Raw genomic sequence first — 14,110 nt, 5'->3', positions numbered from 1 at the left:
TCAAACTGAACAAAAAATGATGATGATGATGATGATGATGATGATGATGATGATGATGATGATGATGATGATGATGATGATGATGATGATGATGATGATGATGATGATGATGATGATGATGATGATGATGATGATGATGATGATGATGATGATGATGATGATGATGATGATGATGATGATGATGATGATGATGATGATGATAATTATAATAATAATAATTGGAAAGTCTCTTTTTGTATCAAATGTAGCTCTTTTTTTTAGTAATGGTCGAATGTCGGGATATGGGGCACATTAGAAACAATGAAGACTAGCTCGTGGATGCTCGTGGATTCAATCCCTTGGCCGGCCAAAAGATGCATGTCTTTATATTTTGTATTTCAAGAGACACCCACTATTTTCTCATTTGGTGAAGGTCTTTAGTAATCGTGAAAAGAAAATTAAGAATGAATTGAATAGCCACCGGACGTGACGTGTACGTTTCGAGCCATTCGGCTACCGTCCAATTGAGTATACATGTTTTGTACGATGTAGCTAGGCTATGTGTTTGGCTGCATTGCGTCGTATAACATCATAGGCCGATTCTTATATTATAATCGGCTGGTTTGGAAGTAATTGCCGACCAAGCTCAAAACGATGCTTGTCAACGTGGATAATATTGATATAAAGAGGTTCGTCTAGAAAACGCGCCTATAATGAGTCTTAACACTTTATCGAATAGGCTATATCCCATGAGAAATTAAAGTTAAGATATATATTATATACACTCAGTTTTACTTTCCGTTTAATTGTTTCATCATTAACTCAACATGACGGAGGTGCAGGCTTTATCTCCCTCAGATGCTGGCGTCCATCGATCTGATGGGAGCTAAAGTAGTGAAGCCGTCGCCGAGATTCCGTTCGGGCCCCGGGAACAATGAGTCACGCATGCTCCCCATTTTTTTTTGGCACTTTCCATTTTGCCTGAAGTCTGTAATGAAAATAAAAATCACTTCTTCTTTATCTAACATTTTCCCGTACCCCAATTCCATATTTGAGGTCCCACCCATTGACCCCGGGCCCGAAAGGTGTATCCCTCTCCTAACCCCCCCCCCCCTGCCTCTCCCATGCTAAATTATATTCCCTCAGATTCATCGAAAGAGAAGGCTTCGATATAAGCCGGCCCAGTTTATCCAGGATAAACGTATGGGAAAACAAATGAGCTTATGTAGAATTCTAAACACTTCGGATTCTCTATTTACAAGCTTTTCTAAACAAAAGCTTTTGGCGTACCCACGCCGTTCGCAGCACCACAATCCATCTCGTCTGTATAGCGAAAATCATTACAATCCTGTGACTTTTTCGTTTTAGAAAACAAGTGAGGATTATAGTTGCCATCTTATATAGTACGGACGTTTTGTTAATGGCAAATTAAAGCGAAAAGCTTTCCATTTAAACCTAACATATGCTTATAAAGAATATGTTACACACGGAATATACCCTGGCAGTATAGTACGATGTGACGGCTGTATAGGAAGGAATTTGACATAATTTGCACTTCAGTACAGAACATCCCTAATAGTTTGTTTGACCATGGAGCTATTACCGAATATTTCTGTAATAGTTCCATGGTTTGACCTACCCAAACATGATTTAAGCAAGTACCCAATTTAAAGTAGATTATTGTTTAGTGCGAACATTGCCCTTCGGGCCTACTCCAATCTCACGACCCGAAGGGTGATGTTGGCCTTCAGTGGAGTACACGCCGATTGTCATATTGGAAAAAGTCCTTTATTTGTCAACACGATATGCAGTCATTTTCAATGATGGTATCAATTGAATTGCGCAGAAACTGATGGAATAAATTACAACTTTTAGCCCCCATGTTGCACCAAACACAGATAATGGAGGCGTTATTTCGGGGAAAAGTGTCTTCGACTGTAAAATAGTTTTCTCAATGTAGCCTACATTTAGGACTCCAATACATACACTTCTCTCATACATCTCAATCAGGGTTCACACCCACATATGTATACACATGCTGGCGATTTCGCAATCAACTTAGGGTGTCGTGTCATTGCTCAATTGCCTGACCCCCTCTCGGTGTTATATATATACGTTGTGACATCAGAGCTCTTTCCTTTCGTCACGCGTGGCAATCGAGTGCTGTAAGTATAATTTGAACTCAATTTTATATCCGTTTTAATTTTGCTTGTTTCTCATGATTTTAACGCAATATTTTACAGTTCTACCCTTTAAAAGTTGCAATGTCATTTAATATAAGTATTTAGTGATTTCAGTTTGAAAATGTTGATAAATTTGACTTTTGAAAAGTCGTTACTTGTGTAACTGTAAGGTGTATCATCTCTCGACTAGTTTTCCTTAGCACTTACATTAACAAGTTATAATTTTTTTTACGTGCTTAGTGTTCTGAATAATATCTATACTATTGCCTATTGAGTTTAATATGGAGTCCCTTTTTTGTTCACCACTTTCTTTGTCAATTATATAATTTATTATGTTATTTTCTGTGCTATACTATCATGGGTTCATGCCACATAGGAGGTTAGGTTATTCATATCCTAACGTTAGTATGTAGCTAAACCGTACCAATCGCTGTGAATATGAATGAGTAATGACAAAGCAGCATATGTCATCATCACGCCCTGCCTTGCACAGGAATTGGGAACTTCAACATGATTTATCTTGCAAGACATTTTAACTTTTACATATGCTTGCTTTGTTTGGGTTTAGAAAGGCATTTTTCCATATGATTATGAATGTAGTGGACATAGGCATAAGTTAAGGTGAAATTTCCAAGACCAAGTTAGGCCTAACATAAACTCATAAAGTTGCCACTGGAATATATTTTGCACTGTTGTAATAAGCAAAGTTTCCTTTTCATAAAGGTATCTGGAAAGTAATATTCTTTGTGTTCTAAAGTTGGGTGAACTTATGATGGTAGTGACTTCAACAACTCAGTACAGTAGTCAAGACCGTGTAGCTTCTGCGGCAATGTTCATTTAAGTTTTGTTTAGACAAAAAAAAAGCTGTCACAGTTAATGACTCTTTCACATTAAGTTTCACAAAAGTTAATGACTCTTTCACATGCTCTTTAGTTGTGTTTTTACATACATGACTGTGTGTTATGTTGTGTAGTCCTTACTCTTTCTATTTGAAATTTAGCTTTATTAAACTTTTCCTTTTTGCTCATGAAGATCATGAAGCGATGAATGTAGTGTTTGCATGAGTTATCCGGGTACACACCTGATGTGATACTACCCGGTTCCTAATTTATTACCTGTATCCTACGCAAAGTGTTGATTTTTTTTGCAAACCGACGGTTAGGCAGTTTTCCCATTGACTTAGTGTGGTGTTAGGCTACCATGTGGTCGAAGATAACAGCAATAACAAAGGTACCCCAGACGCGTTACTACCCGGTTCCTAATTTAATACCCGAATCCTACGCAAAGTGTGATTTTCTTTTGCAAACCGATGGTTAGGCAGATTTCCCTTAGACTTAAGTGTGGTGCTAGGCTACCATGTGGAAGAAATTGAAAGGATTCTCACAATTTTTATTTATTCAGTCGTTTATTTCATAGGAGGGAAAGCTGACAAGGAATTTTACGAGATATTAATGGATTATAGACGGGACAACTAAAAAATAATAATCGCAAGTGGCTTTTTATATCGTTATTCCAAATGCGATCAAATCGGCGACTCGTGCAATCTCGTGGCTAATGCGAACCCCGGGCCTGCATAATTGATAGTAGTCGTAACATCTGTTTAAGAACTAACTTGGATATTTATATAGTCTGATCCAAGAGGTGGAGAGCAAGCATAAGCAGCGGCGGCAGTGCGATGTTAGTAGTGATGTAATTGAAAGGAAATGAAAGAAACAAAAGCAAATAAAAATTATTGAGGGAGGTTTTATACCTTATCTTACATGTACGTATTTGAACATGAAAACATTGTCAGTAGAGAATACAATTCATTTATTTTAGCGTCCAGTATGTAATTTCTTGAAAATTGTGATACACAAGGGTAAACAAGTTTTTTCCGGGTACCCGGATACCCAACGGGTAACGGCTCTCACATACCCAGTACCGTGTGAACACTAGATGAATCAATATAGTTTTTGTTAATTTTAAGTAGTTCCACAAACATTTTATAGTATTCTGTGTACGACACGTATTTATTTCTGTATTGATTGGGGGTGTATTGCCAGACTGTTAAAGTGATATGGTTAGTGTCCCCCCCCCCATTCCAAACATGGTATGTGCCATATGACTGTTGACTGATATTGTTTCTAAAGGGACTGTTAGTACTTCTACCAAGGGGTTCTGTACCAGACTAAAGCAATTCTGATTTCACGCGACCAAGTCAATGGGCTGTTACTCTGTGTGATTTTTGTCTCAAACAGTTAACTCAATGGGGGGGGGGGCTGGGGATTGCCAATGACTTACTGTGTTATAGTAAAAAAGATTGTCAAATCAATGTTGGGAGGATGAATCCAGAACGGTCTCAACAAAATGAATGCGTGTGTTAAGATAGAAGATACTGTGTTAATATATACACACCTGCTGAAGCTCAGAGTAAGTGAAAAGATCGCTGAATCAAGCAACCACATTGCGAATGATGAACTAAGCAAAATCTCCCCATAGTCCCCAAGATTTGTGGGTTACTCTATTCTATAGTGTAACATAGGATGGAGACCCATTTTCGTGACATTATGCTAAGGCCTAGCCTAAATTGGATGTAGGTCTATTGCTATATGTCCGTACTGCACAAAAAGAACCAACTATTAAGTGACAGAAACATCTATGTGATGTCTGAAGACAGTTACGGTGTTTAGGAACCAGTTAGCTAGAGGGCTTGTTAGTCAAATGTGGGAAGTAAAGTTTACTTACCAGTGAATTCGGCTTCCTCTGACTGGCAGTAATCTGTCAATTTCTGTTTATGCTTCCAGCCTGAAAAGTTATTTGCTTGTCTTTATTCCTACTCTATCCTCTGTCATATACTAATATACTTCATTATTTTTGGTAACCTGCAGGAGCTAGTTTGATCCTCTTCCCTGCCACCCCCCCCCCACCCCCTGTCACTTGACTGAAGACAACTTTCAAGTTGTGCCTTCATGAGCTGCTTTGTGCACTAAGCAGTCAAACCTTTTGCTACAAAATGGCTGTCACAAAGCAGTAAAGCTGTTGATTGTAGTATGCCATGTATCTTCATAATGCATAACCAAGGCTCTAACTGTACTTGTTGAAAATTTGGAGTGGTGGTTTTTCTGTCAACTTTTTAACAAGGATTTTAATTTTTAAAAACCCATCATGTAGCTGTTATTTATCTATGTTAGTTATGGTAGCTGTAAAATCTTTGATATTACATTGCACTTTGCGGTAGTTTTCTTGTTGTATCATTAGGCACAATTGTTTGTTCAATTTATATTGAATAAACCTTTCGTCCTTCAGTTTTGGTCCTTTCGTTACCAATTATTAACCAACTGGTCACTATATTTATGTCATCAAACATAAATGGAAAGGAGTATAGTGTAGCTAAATCTGTAAGGATTGTGTTCATTAACTTTAAAACCTTATTAACTTAACACAAAGTTTATGCAAAATGCTGTTATAGGAAATGCAGTCCTTCAGTTTCCAAGCTCATAATATTCATATTTAAAAAAAATGAAAGGTATTTACTAGTGTTTGCACTGGTACCCGCCCGACGTGATACTACCCGGTTCCTAATTTATTACCCGAATCTTAAGCAAAGTGATTAAAAAAAAAAAAAAAAAGGGCAAACCAACGGTTAGGCAGATTTCCCATTGACTTAGCGTGGTGTTAGGCTACAATGTGGTAGAAGATAACAGCAATAACGAAGGGGCCCGTTCGACGCGATACTACCCGGTTCCTAATTTATTACCCGAATCATAGGCCTACGCAAAGTGTGATTGTTTAAAAAAAACAATTGCAAACCGATGGTTAGGCTGATTTCCCATAGACTTAGTGTGTTGTTAAGCTACCATGTGTTCGAAGATAACAGCAATAACGAAAGCTTTCCATAGATATCTTATAACTGCGTCACAATTTCAGCTAATAAATAGATGGCTAGGCTAGACTGCCCCCATTGACTTAGTGTGGTGTTAGGCAACCATGTGGTCGAACGTAACTGCAATTACGAAAGTATTCCATGGATGTCTTATAACTGCGTCACATCTCCAGCAAATAAACAGATGGTTAGGCTTAGCTAGATTTCTCATTGACTTAAGTGTGGTGTTAGGCTACCATGTTTAAGAAATAATTATTTATTCATTCGTTTATTTTAAAGAAGGAAAGGCTGACAAGTTATTTTATGCGATGTTTATGGATTATAGACGGGATAACTGAAAAATAGTAATCGCAAGTGGCGTTTTACTAATGGTTTATTCCAAATGCGGCTAATGAGAACCCTGGGCCTGCATAATAGATAGTACTAGTATTTAAAACTGCTTAAGAGCTAAATTGGATATCTATATGGTTTGATCCAATAGACGTGCACGAGCTAGCATAAGCAGCGGCGGCAGTGCGATGTTAGTAGTAATGCTAATTATAATTAAATAATTTATTTATTAACAAGTTAATGAAAGAAACAAGCAAATAAAAATTATTGAGGGAGGTTTTATACCTTATCTTACACCTACGTATTTGAACATGAAAAAATTGTCAGTAGAGAATATAATGCATTTATTACAGCATCCAATATGTAATTTCTTGAAAATCGTGATACACGAGGGTAAACAAATTTTTTTTCGGGTACCCGGATACCCGACGGGTAACGGCCCTCGGACAGGCTTGGGGCGATTACATCTGAATGTAATCGATTACGATTACTTAAGAATGTATGATTAAGATTACGATTACAGTCTAAAGTTGAAGTAATCGATTACGATTACATTGTAATGTAATTGTGATTACAATAACGATTACATTGTGGTTACTTGCACAATCCTCTGCATATCTGTTTAATATAACTCTTTGTCGGGAAATAGGGCAATGAAATAGGGCAAAGGAAAGGCATTTACAGTATATACGGACAAAATTGTGGAAGTATATCTACAATTCCTACCAGGCATTACACATTTATGCCTTAACACGTTTAAGATGTGTAACCAATAAGTCCAGTAAAAAATACTATTTAAACAGACAAAAAGTTAAACAGACATATACTAAAGTAAAACAAATGAAGATTTTCATGCAACACTATATTTTGTAAACTAATAATTTCTGCATAGCAGCAAAACTAAAAACTCTTTTACATTATAACCCAAAATAAAACTAAACAGCTTTGAAATGGGGCATTCCACAGTACATGGGACATGGAAGGCCAAAGTAAAAGAAAATTATTTTCATCAAAAAGTGCTCAACTCTGGTAAAGCAAATTCTGATCCACCAAATTCTAGAAGCAGGAACACTTCTTTGGTCACACTAAAAGCCAATAGTAAGAATTAGTTTTAATCATTTCTACTAATTTTGCCCTTCTCATTCAAATTTCACTGTAATCATAAATGTAATTCGAGTACGATTACTTTGCCCTTGTAATCGATTACAATTACGATTACTTTGTAATTTTCACAAAAGTAATCGATTACGATTGTGATTACTTCAAAAAATGTAATCGATTACGATTACTGATTACGATTACCCTAAGCCTACCCTCGGGTACCCGGTTCCCGATTTTTGGACCCGTGTAAACACTAGTATTTACACATACAAAGATGTGGCAATGTATTCAAGTAATACCATGGTGACTTTTATTTGATGGAATGTTTGTGATACATTTGATTGGAATGTGGTATCAGTAGTCAAGAGGTCCTGCTACCATGGAATTGCTCAGAAGTAAATATAAATCGAAACAGCCTGTATGACACATGATGTTTGCCTTTGTAAAGCTTAGATGAGCTTTGTATTTGATAGATAAGTTGGTAGGTAAGCCTGTCTTTGTGCAAGAACCTTGCTGCTGATCAAGGCAAAATGAATAGGTGAATGCTTTGAAAATTGTTGGTGTTATTGTTTAATGTTCTTATGCACAATGTGACAAGGAATTACTAAGCCAACTGACTTTCAGGTTTAGTTACGATTCACCAACTTTTCATTTCATAAACTATTGTTTGCAGAGCTTTGACGTGTATGTATTTTGCTAAAATAAAAGGTTTTGTAGGAAAAATTGGTTGTTAAGGTTTGAATATACTTGTTATGTTGAAGGCTTTCACTGTAAATTTTTTATCTCAAAGGTTCACCAACCTGTGTGTGATTTGCTCATACTGCAACCACAACCTACAACTCCCTTCAAAGATGGGTAAAGAATTGATTCATATCAACATCGTGGTCATTGGCCATGTCGACTCCGGCAAGTCAACCACTACTGGTCATCTCATCTACAAGTGTGGAGGGATCGACAAACGTACCATTGAGAAGTTCGAGAAGGAAGCAGCTGAGGTAATGATGACTCTTGTTATAGCTTGGGTCGACTACGACTTGTGTATGCATTCTGAACTAATGTCACCAATAAATTCCATTGCTTTGGAATGGAAACAATGAGCTGTGTGTGGCAAGAGAACTGACTCTTTGAAGCTTTGGAGGTCGTTTGAGAGAGGACCGTTTGTTTACATCAAATTTAGATTGCATTGTATCAAAATTTCCGCAAATAGGTGAAATGATAAATTGGTATCATCCCTAAAACTGGTGGTCTATTCACCAATGTACACATTTCTCCTACAACTTACCTTTTGAACATTGTTATTTTGACACCTTTTCTTGCGGACAACCAAATTGCAAGGCCTGGTTGTCCGAGGGGCAATTAGATAAAAATCCTTAATAGATGACTCTGTCTTGCAGCTGTTCTTTATCTACTGGTAGAAAATGCCAGTGTCAGGTTTTGCTAATGGCATCACCCCGGATGCACACTGAAAATTCTGTGGTAGGTTTATCAGTGGTTGGTTTTGCAGCCGTTTTGCAAGATATATCATTCTGCCACCTAGTGTTGTTATACATATACTCTCTGACTCACTCACTCAGTGTAAGGTGTTCTCTTTAATATTTCTTGCAGATGGGCAAAGGATCCTTCAAGTACGCCTGGGTTTTGGACAAACTGAAGGCTGAACGGGAACGTGGTATCACCATCGATATTGCCTTGTGGAAGTTCGAAACCAAAAAGTATATGATCACCATCATTGATGCTCCTGGTCACAGGGATTTCATCAAAAACATGATCACAGGGACTTCACAGGTGACTAATACATACATACATATTTATGTTATATCACTAAAAAAATGATATGACTAAAAAATATATGATCACCATCATTGATCCTCCTGGTCACAGGGGTTTCATCAAAAACATGATCACAGCGACTTCACAGGTAACTAATACATAAATAGATATTGATTATATAACAAAAAATGGTCCTGGTCACAGGATCACATCAAAAACATGATCACAACGACTTCACAGGTAACTAATACATAAATAGATATTGATTATATAACTAAAAAAAATGGTCCTTTCTAACCATGCTCCTGGTCACAGGGGTCTCATCAAAAACATGATCACAGCGACTTCACAGGTAACAAATACATAAATAGATATTGATTATATAACTAAAAAAAGTGGTCCTTTCTAACGATCTGTACAATTTCTGTCAACCCTGCTCAATTGTAAGCACATGGTGGCACAAAACTTGCTTTCACAAATACACAAAGGGTTACATACTGTGGGCCATCAATAAGCCTGATACTGTTGAAGATATGTCCATCATAGATAATGTTCCAGTGTCATGAGGCACATGATATATGCCCGAGCAAAGTTAGCGTGTAAAAACAAGAGCGGCAACATGATACCGTGCTATTCAATTAAATATATCTTTGGTCAGATTAATGCACGAGGCAGCTCTCTTCTATGACAAGCCACTGAAAATCATAAAACCATACGTAAGCTGCATTGACTGTATCATCTATGTTGCTTATATGGTAGTTACATTGTAGCTTGAAAAGTTTAATCCCTATTGCTACAGAGATTGGAAATTAGTGGCTATTGACAGGCTAGGCTAACAGTTGTATATAGCAAACTGTGTTAATGTGAAAGCAATACCTGTAGCCTGATTGCTCCTGTTTGACTGATTCCTCCTGTATATTTTGCCTTGAATTGCTGTAGTATCCCACAGTGGTATAAGAGTGGGTGACCGAAAGTTCTGCAAATTGTCGGGAAGTAATGTTCAACCCTAACCAACTAGACTTACACTCTTGCAGTCTACTTCTGAACCATGAAATAGCACGTATAGCACAAACTTGTATAGTCTACTGTAAGATTAGAAGGTGAGGCAGTACAGTGGAAAAATACAGGTGCTATTAGCCTATTACCTACTGGTCCTCACAAGTTCCTCCTATCCACAAATATTCAGGTTTTGTAAGGTTCAAGGATTAATGGTTCCCTTTGTTGCTTATAAACTTGCCAAATGTGTCCTAAATTGATTCAGTGTTATTTGGGAAATCTAACATCTGTTAACTATATCACTTTTAATAACCAACAACAATTCCTCGCAATAGCCGTCCTACTGACATATTACTGCGCATCAAAGTAGTACAAGAACAGGCGCCAGGAGTTAAAAGACTGCAGCATTTGCTGCTTGAATCATAAACGAATTAAACATGAACTCATGCAGCCTATTCTTTTCATAATGATCTTTTTTGTTTCTCAGGCTGATTGTGCTGTTCTTATCTGTGCTAGTAGTACAGGTGAGTTTGAAGCTGGTATTTCAAAGAACGGTCAAACCAGGGAGCATGCTCTATTGGCTTACACCCTCGGTGTAAAGCAAATGATCGTTGGTGTCAACAAGATGGATAACACCGAGCCACCTTACAGTGAAGCTCGTTACAAGGAGATCCAAAAGGAAGTCAGTACGTACCTCAAGAAGGTTGGCTACAATCCCAAGTCTGTTGTGTTTGTTCCCATCTCTGGGTTCCATGGTGATAACATGCTGGAGCCATCAGACAAGATGGGATGGTACAAGGGATGGTCGATAGAACGCAAGCAAGGAAATGCCAGTGGTAAAACCCTGTATGAAGCTTTGGATAGCATCCTCGAACCAGAAAGACCATCAGATAAACCACTTCGACTCCCACTGCAGGATGTCTACAAGATTGGTGGTAAGTAATTTAATTTAAATTTATTTTTGATTCCTGCCTGAAGGCTCAAGGAATCTATGCGATGGTGATTGCGTTGAACCCTATTGATATTGATGCTCATCTCATGAATAATAATGAGATCACAGGGTCAAACGTTAAAATCGCCAAATGCTAAGAACTCCTCAGCCAAAGTCAGAATTTATTTATACTTAGTATTAATATGTTGGTAGATAGCAGGTAAATGGTGATATATGTCCTAGTTAATATTATGCATATTTATAAGGGGGTGGGGCTTAAGTTGATTTTGCAATAAAATAGCTTTTAAAGATGGTAACTGAGTAACGACAAGTTTGATTGAAGTCATTACTGGTACATAGATGCGCCATAGCATGTAAAAGAACCCTATTGAATTTGGTTCTGATCTCAAGAATATTAATGAGGTCACAGGGTCAAATGTAAACAATTTCAGAATTGAATCATACTTTGTGTGAAGGTGTTGCTAGATAGCGGGTAAATGATAATGTATGTTCAATGTGATATTATGCACATTTATTAGGGGACAGGGCTTGCATTGACTTTTGCTAAAAATAGCTTGTAAACATGGTAAGTAAACCTATCTAGATAGGTAGGTCTACAGTCAGTGAAAAAGAACCTTGCTTATCAATTTAATCAACAATGATGAAAGCTTGGGATTATAATATCAATTCACAAGGAATCACAATAAGCTTACTGGCTTTCTGGCTGGTAGTTTGCTTTGGGCATATTCTATTTAAGCAGGCACTTAGCTACTGTTTCTTTTAAATATGAACATGTTTTTCCAAGACGAGGCTGTTTTGACATTAATGGAGCAGACTACTCTAATACAGTACAGGAAAAGTATCAGATCTAACTTTGACAGTAGCTGGAGCACTTGCTGTTAGCCTACCCTGATATTATGTTACAAAGCTTGTATATGTTAGCAATACAAGAGGATATTGTTGATTCAGCTTTTGTCAATGGCACTTTCCCCTTGCAGGTATTGGAACAGTCCCTGTTGGTCGTGTTGAGACCGGTACATTGAAGCCTGGAATGGTTGTGACTTTTGCACCTGCAAACATCAGCACTGAAGTTAAGTCTGTGGAAATGCACCACGAGGAAATGAAGGAAGCTCTTCCAGGAGATAACGTTGGCTTCAATGTGAAGAACATCTCTGTGAAGGATATCAAGCGTGGAATGGTTGCCGGTGATTCCAAGAAGGATCCACCCATTCAAGCCGAGACATTCTATGCCCAGGTTAGCTTCTTCTTGGGGTACAGGGTGGTGGAAAAGAGTACCAAATGGGCCTGTAAGGCTTGTCAAAACAATAACATGTTTGATAAGCAATCTTGCCAGTCTTGCTACTTGTCGAATGCATGGACATTCTCAACATTTTTAATATAAACTAGATAATACTGGATATATCTGACCTTGGTAGGATTAACTTGACAGTGATGTTTGTAATGTAAGAAAATGGCTCCCCAACCACTCGACAGATGTGACTATCACAGTGATGAGAAATGTTTTTTGGACGGCTGAATGTGGTTGAATGTTATAAATTAAATGTTTTCAAACAAACTCAGTCAACTGAAAATTTTTGCTCTTTTCAGAAAAAAAGTGTGGGTTTTCTTGAACAGAAAGGTACTGATGTTCATTCAAAAATATAATTTGTTTCCTTCAATTTTAGGGGATCTGTAAACAATACTGATCACGCATATTAGGACCCCGTTTGACAACCTCTTTGGATGAAGCTTACTGTTAGTGCCCTAATTATAGCACTTTTTTAAGCTGGTCTTATTCTTCATGTGTACAAGGGCACTTGAAGAAGGGGAAATTGAAGTATAATTAGAAATCCAACTAATTGTTTATGATGCTCATGTTAGTAGTTTACTTATTGACGGTTTTCCTTAATTCTGTGCTTTTATCCAAAGGTCATTATCCTGAACCATCCCGGTGAAATCCATGCAGGATACTCCCCAGTACTGGATTGTCACACTGCCCACGTTGCGTGCAAATTTGAAGATATCAAGGAGAAGATTGACCGTCGTTCTGGCAAGGTCATTGAGGAAAGTCCCAAGTTCGTCAAGTCTGGCGATGCAGCTATGGTAACCCTGAAGCCCTCCAAGCCAATGTGCGTCGAGGCTTTCTCAGAGTACCCTCCACTGGGCCGTTTCGCTGTCAGGGACATGAGGCAAACCGTTGCAGTCGGTGTGATCAAAAGTGTGAAAAAGGCTGCTGCTGACAAGGCCGGCAAGGTCACCAAATCTGCTGCCAAAATAGCCAAGAAGTGATGGTTGGAGTCAGCCCCCCTGACCCACACCCTGAAAGCTACCACGTTAAAATCATACTTAGTTGAAATTAGTCATACATGTTTTAGTAACCACTTCAGACAAAGGGAAATGGCTAAAGCCATTCAACAAGATGGCTTCTTGGTCAGTAATGTAAGGTTCTTCCCTGCTAGGACAAAAAACCTATCAGCACTTCACAGGAAGTTTTTCCGAAGGAAAAGGGGGTTTGCTGTTTGATTATAACAATATCGGATGTGAAAAGTCTCACTTGTTACTTTTAATTGAGACAAAAGTAATATTAAAATGTAAGAGGAAGGTTTAAAAAAATCACAATAAACACCATAAATTAAGAGAGACGTGCTATAATGTGATATTAAAAAGCAGCTTTTTTGTTGTTTCAGTTTTTGTTTTTGGAAATTGTCCTGCTCATAGCTGCTGCTTGTATGTGTTTTAACTGTACTTTTTGAATTCTCAATATGTTAAAAAGAAGGCAGTAAAAAGATGATGCTGGTTTTAAGACTGTTAAGAACAGAAATTTTCAGAGTTAACAAAAAAGCCTCAAATGCAGGACTCCAACAGAGAGTGTTTTATGAATGCCTTAACATTTAAGTCCATGTGTTTAAAGAACGTTGATAAATGTGCAAAAAGGAAGCTTGGATGGCGGTCAAGAGA

The 14,110-nt window shown here is 37.7% G+C and overlaps 1 protein-coding gene across 1 annotated transcript; it reads left to right on the top strand.

Moving 5' to 3' along the window:
- Positions 1-1,987: 1,987 nt before the first annotated feature.
- On the top strand, positions 1,988-13,753 carry LOC139984114 (elongation factor 1-alpha-like). Its single transcript, XM_071997829.1, has 6 exons — positions 1,988-2,144; positions 8,246-8,450; positions 9,061-9,240; positions 10,709-11,156; positions 12,151-12,407; positions 13,082-13,753. The coding sequence occupies exons 1-6, from the start codon at positions 2,005-2,007 to the stop codon at positions 13,439-13,441; spliced, it is 1,590 nt and encodes a 529-aa protein (XP_071853930.1). The 5' UTR covers positions 1,988-2,004; the 3' UTR covers positions 13,442-13,753.
- The last annotated feature ends 357 nt before the right edge of the window (positions 13,754-14,110 follow it).

Source organism: Apostichopus japonicus, chromosome 17 (assembly GCF_037975245.1).
Source record: "Apostichopus japonicus isolate 1M-3 chromosome 17, ASM3797524v1, whole genome shotgun sequence".
NCBI classification, from domain to species: domain Eukaryota; kingdom Metazoa; phylum Echinodermata; class Holothuroidea; order Aspidochirotida; family Stichopodidae; genus Apostichopus; species Apostichopus japonicus.
The sequence above is the reverse complement of the archived record's forward strand: the minus strand, read 5'-3'. Positions and strand labels throughout refer to the sequence as shown.

Coding starts and splice junctions, on each gene's coding strand:
- LOC139984114 (XM_071997829.1), top strand. CDS start 2,005: ATGTATACACATGCTGGCGATTTCGCAATCAACTTAGGGTGTCGTGTC. Junction 2,145..8,245: donor ACGCGTGGCAATCGAGTGCT/GTAAGTATAATT, acceptor TTTATCTCAAAG/GTTCACCAACCTGTGTGTGA. Junction 8,451..9,060: donor TCGAGAAGGAAGCAGCTGAG/GTAATGATGACT, acceptor TATTTCTTGCAG/ATGGGCAAAGGATCCTTCAA.